At 31.6% G+C, this 5,199-nt stretch overlaps 1 protein-coding gene across 1 annotated transcript in view; it reads left to right on the top strand.

Moving 5' to 3' along the window:
* Positions 1-5,199, top strand: part of LOC107731702 (sorting nexin-25-like) — a gene marked incomplete at its 5' end in the record, with an annotated part of 46,583 nt that overhangs the window by 38,091 nt on the left and 3,293 nt on the right. The window contains 4 exons of the mRNA XM_016542848.1: positions 422-583; positions 2,178-2,250; positions 2,811-2,877; positions 2,956-3,137. Of these exons, the coding sequence (XP_016398334.1) occupies positions 422-583; positions 2,178-2,250; positions 2,811-2,877; positions 2,956-3,137 (484 nt within the window). The remainder of the gene's footprint in view (positions 1-421; positions 584-2,177; positions 2,251-2,810; positions 2,878-2,955; positions 3,138-5,199) is intronic.

Genomic DNA, 5,199 nt, shown 5'->3' on the forward strand with positions numbered 1-5,199 from the left:
TATATATATATAACAAAAAAAATTAAATAAATAAATATATTTATATATGCCACATTATTTTTTTTAACACCACAAAAATATCAAAATGACTTTTAGGGACGCAATATCTGTTATTGACTGATACTGGTATCACATTTATCCTTATTGGATATTTAATTATTTACACCTATTTTAAGACATATGTCATCATATAGCACTAATTAAATGTTTAAATGTTCACTATGCTTACTAAAGCTTTTCACCGTGTCAGTTTACTTTGAGTCTCCGTCACATTTCAAACCTCTGATTATTTCTAAGTTGATGTACACCAGGAGTGTGCTTGTGTGTATTTCTGGTCTCATTTGATTCAGGGCTGTGATTTTAAGAAGTTTATTTCTAGATTCATGAAGTTTTAGTTTGTATGTGTGTGTTTCCTCTGTAGAAAGTGTTGACAGATGAGCGCATGTGTCAGAGCGAGGCGCTGTATGCCTTTCTCAGTTCGTCACCAGAGCACCTGAAGGTCATCGACATCCAGAAGAAATCCTCCTTCTCTCTCGCATCCTTCCTGGAGAGACTGCCGGGAGACTTCTTCTCACACCAGGAGGTACACATGCACACACACACACACACACACACACACACACACTTTTTTTAATGTGGACATTCTATAGACCTATATTGTTTTTACAGATAAATTATAAGCCATCATCTTCACAGAAGACTTTTGAAAATGATCAAATAAAATCTTGGTTTTTTTTTTTCAAATGAGGAAGTCTTTGGATGTCCTCAGAATAGTTTTATCATATTTATCTCACTTCTAGGTACAAATTTGTCTCACATACACACACACCTGCTGAATGCATATTTGTATAATACATTAAGAAAAATAAATATTGAGTTAAATGAGTTGTGTTTTCAGCTATGCTTTTTTTGTTGTTGTTTTCCAGCAAAAATATGTAACCATGCTTATTACAACATACACTTACTTAAGAAGCAAAGTAGCATAAGATTATTATCTAATGAAATTTCGTAACATTTTTTGTAACAAAACCGGATAAAAAAAGTATTTACTTAAAAATAACCCATTTATTGAATTCAGTTTTTTTAAATTATTTATTTTTAAAATTGACCCCATTGGCCAACAGTTTTTGTCAGCTTACTCTTCTGTATTTTTTTTAAAATTGGAAATCTAACAAGACAAAATATTGAGTAATACTTTAATATTTTGCATAACATAACTCTTACACTGAAAAAAAAAGTGTATTTTTGTCTTATTTTCCAGTATAAATATTTAAAATACTTGAGAAGAAAATTACAAAGATAATAAATGAAATACTTTAAAACAAACTTTATGCTTGAAACAAGAAAAAAGCCTTAATAATCTTAAAACTTAATTAGAAAACATTTTTATTGCTTTACTGGTTTTACTGACAGATATTTTTCTTTCGTTCAAAGTCTAATGTCACTTGATTTTAATAAATTTTTTAGGAAACAAGACTTGTAATCTTATGTCATTTAGCTTCTCATGTACTGTATATGTATGTTGATTTACAATAAGAATGTTTAGATATTTGTAGTGAAAAACAAGACAAAAAGAACGTTTTTTTTTCATTCATTTATATGAAGTAAAATAATGAACATTTCGGCGAGCCACAATGATTATCCATTGAAGACTAAATTTAAAGGCTCATTTGTAAGGATGTAACGATTAACCGTGAGCCGGCTGAAAATCGATTCAAATATGTGACGATTCAAATCGGTTCCACCTGCTGGCAGAGAGTGTCGACTTCGTCTCATTCAGCTCAGCTTTCATGCAGATATTTTTTATGTATAGTTTCACAAAACTGAAGTCAAACCATTCTGTTTTTGCTTCAAATTTCGAAATTATACAATTTAATTTAGATTAAAAACTGCTCATGTTGCATGTATGCAGCATCTTTGTTTGGATCATGATTAAAATGCAGTGGTTGCCTCTAATTTTAAATGGAAAGAGCACAGACAAAGCCTTAGTTTGTTTATATGAAGAGATTTCTTTTATTTGTGTTACTTATTTATTTGATTTGGGGCTTGTTTTTAAATTTCAATTTAGTTTAGTTATTTACATTTACATTATATTAAAATTTTGTCATTTAGCTGACACTTTTATCCAAAGCGACTTACAAATGAGGACAACAGAAGCAATCAAAACCAACAACGAGACGGACGGGAGGAAGGACGCGCTGGCTGAGCCCTGCTTCATGCTGATCGGAGAGATCTTTGAACTCAGGGGCAGTGAGTATAACAACACACTGCTCAGATGACTCACTGTCACCCGCACTGATGCAATGTGTGTAGTCAGACTGTGACGGTGTGAAACGCAACAGATCTTTGACCACAGGACCGTGTGACTGATGTTTCTCTAGCTGAAGTGCACATGCTGTCTGCTGCTAAACGCTAGTGCACAACACCCAACAAATATTACTCTATAAAGTCACACTACTGTATGAAATAATAGTCTGGAAAATCTCATTTTTTGAAATGGAACAGTTTATTGAAACTTCGGACTAAGTATAAAAAAAAAAAACACATTTAAAATCTAAAAAGTGAAAGTATGATATAGTGAGAATATGGAGCTCATATTCAAGGAAGAAAAAAAAAAAAAATTGCCCAATCTGAGGAAAAATATGAAAAAAAGACATGTGAAGCACATGCTAAATCATCATTATAAATGTCTTTACAGTCACTTTTGATCAATTTAATGCATCCTTTGCTAAATAAAAGTATCATTTTTTTCTTTCCCTCAAAAACAAAAACATTGGTTGAGTGAGATTTGTGTGTTTTTCTCTCTGCAGTGTTTAAGTGGGTGCGGAAGACACTAATTGCACTCGTTCAGGTCACGTTTGGACGGACTATAAACAAGTAAGCATTAACGAATGGAGGTAATGGAAACTTTGAGTAGAGTTGATTGAGTTGATCTTTGTCTCTCGTCCTCTGCAGGCAAATCAGAGACACTGTAAACTGGATCTTCAGTGAGCAGATGTTGGTTTACTACATTAATATATTCCGGGACACGTTTTGGCCCAACGGGAAACTCGCACCACATAACAAAAGCCGCTCGGAGAGTGAACGCAGAGAAACCAAGGAGAGAGCACAACAGAAGCTTCTAGACAACATCCCAGGTGAGCACAAAAAAGAAATTCCCTTCTCACGAGGGAAGGTTAAACACGGTATATTTCAAAATAAACATTATATTTCAGAAACCTACAGTGTAAGAACATTTACACACAAAGATGACCGGCTGTTTGCTATTCAGGTTTTATTAGAATTACATTCATACCGCCAAAATGAATGCATCTGTGACGAAAATACATGAATTCCAGATACTCAAGGGAAACACTGAACAGTGTTATTTTAGCATTATTTGTATATTATTTTAGTATTTATTAATAATTTGAATTAATTAAAATGTTTTTTTTCAATTTTCATTTTATTTTCAATTATTTGTTTTAGTAACTTTATTTATTTATTTAGTTGACAGGGACATTGTACATTAATAAAACATTCCTGTAAATGTACCAGAATTAGCCAAGGCTATTTTACATCCGTAGTCCCTGGACAAGATGTTACAAGTTATGCTTCTTTTTTTTATTTAGCTTTATTTTTATTTCAGTTTTAGTAATTTTAATATTTCAGCTTATTTAATTTCAGTTAGTTGCCAAAGCATTTTTCAATTTGTATTAATTTTATTTATTATTTATTATCTTATTTGTTGTTTTAATTTTCAAGGTTTTTTAATTTTAAGGTTTTATTTGATTGATTTTATGTTTTGTTTCAACTTTATTTCATTTAACGAAAACTATATAAACTTAGACACTGAATAAAAAAATCAATATTTAGCAGTCATTAACAACATTTAAATATTGAAGCCTCTACCATTTCAGTAACTTTATGCTTTTGTCTTTTTATTTTTTTATATTTCTATTTTGCTTTATTTTTATTTCAATTTTTAGTCATTTTAGTACTTAAGCTTATTTCAGCTAGTTGCCACGGCATTTTTCAATTTTTTATAAATTTTATTTATTATATTTTATGATTTTATTTACTTTTTATTTTTCAAGTTTTTTTAATTTTAAGGTTTTATTTGATTGATTTTGTTTTGTTTCAGCTTTATTTAATTTAACGAAAGCTATATGAACTTAGACATTGAATAAAAAATAAATATTTAGTAGTCACTAACGTCATCTAAACAAGCCTCTACCATTTCAGTTGTTTGCTTCTAGTAACAGAAGTCTTTTTTTTTTTCAAAGTTGGAACATTATAATTACGGTAATTCCTGTTGCATTATTATTATTATTATTATTTTTATTATTTTTTTTTTTTTACAGCTATTGTGATTAGAAACAATAGGTGTGAAAAGGCATTGCTACCTAGCTGACCATTTGTATTTATTTATAAATATTGTAATATTATAATTTTGGTAAATATAAATATTGTTGAAAACTTTTTTTAAAGGGGTCCTATTATGCTTTTTCACTTTTTGAATTTTAGTCAGTGTGTAGTGTGTATGTTTGGGCATAAAAAAGATCTACAATGTTACAAATCTCAAAGTCCACTCCAAAGGGAGATATTTCGTTTTAAAAAAAATCCCTTTTCAAGAACTACAACGAACGGCTCGTTTGGACTACAGCGTTTGTTTTCGGTCGTGGTTAGAACGCTTGGTTGAGTGCATCAGACAAGACAACGACAAAAGAAGAAGTGCTGCTGTAGCGTCAGGTTTTCGCAAGTTATTACACATGCACCTGAATAATTATGTATGTAAATATGTATGTTACAATTATGATGTCTTGCAATATCCGTGTGTGCAAAGGTTCTGCGCGATCCTCTTGTTCAATATTCTCGGGGTCTGAATCCGGCTCAAATTGATATGGCAATATTGACGCCATCCTTGACTATACCGGAGCAGACGGAACTTGCTGCTTTGGCAAGGGGCGTACTGAAACACCATCTAAGCTCTTTGCCAATCACAACGCATTGGGACAGCTAACCAATCACAAAACATTTCGTTTATCAGAAGGCAGGCCTTCATTAAACACCGAACTAATTGAGCCGTTTGTGCCAGACTGGGGAGAAAGGTATTGTAATAATGTAAATTATGTAAAAAAGAATGCGTTTTTCTTAACCACCAAGCATGAGAGCATGCTCTAGTACACCCCCAAAACAAAATCAAGACTTTGTAAAAGA

This window comes from Sinocyclocheilus rhinocerous, unplaced genomic scaffold (genome assembly GCF_001515625.1).
Source record: "Sinocyclocheilus rhinocerous isolate Xijiao unplaced genomic scaffold, SAMN03320098_v1.1 scaffold5813, whole genome shotgun sequence".
Classification (NCBI taxonomy): domain Eukaryota; kingdom Metazoa; phylum Chordata; class Actinopteri; order Cypriniformes; family Cyprinidae; genus Sinocyclocheilus; species Sinocyclocheilus rhinocerous.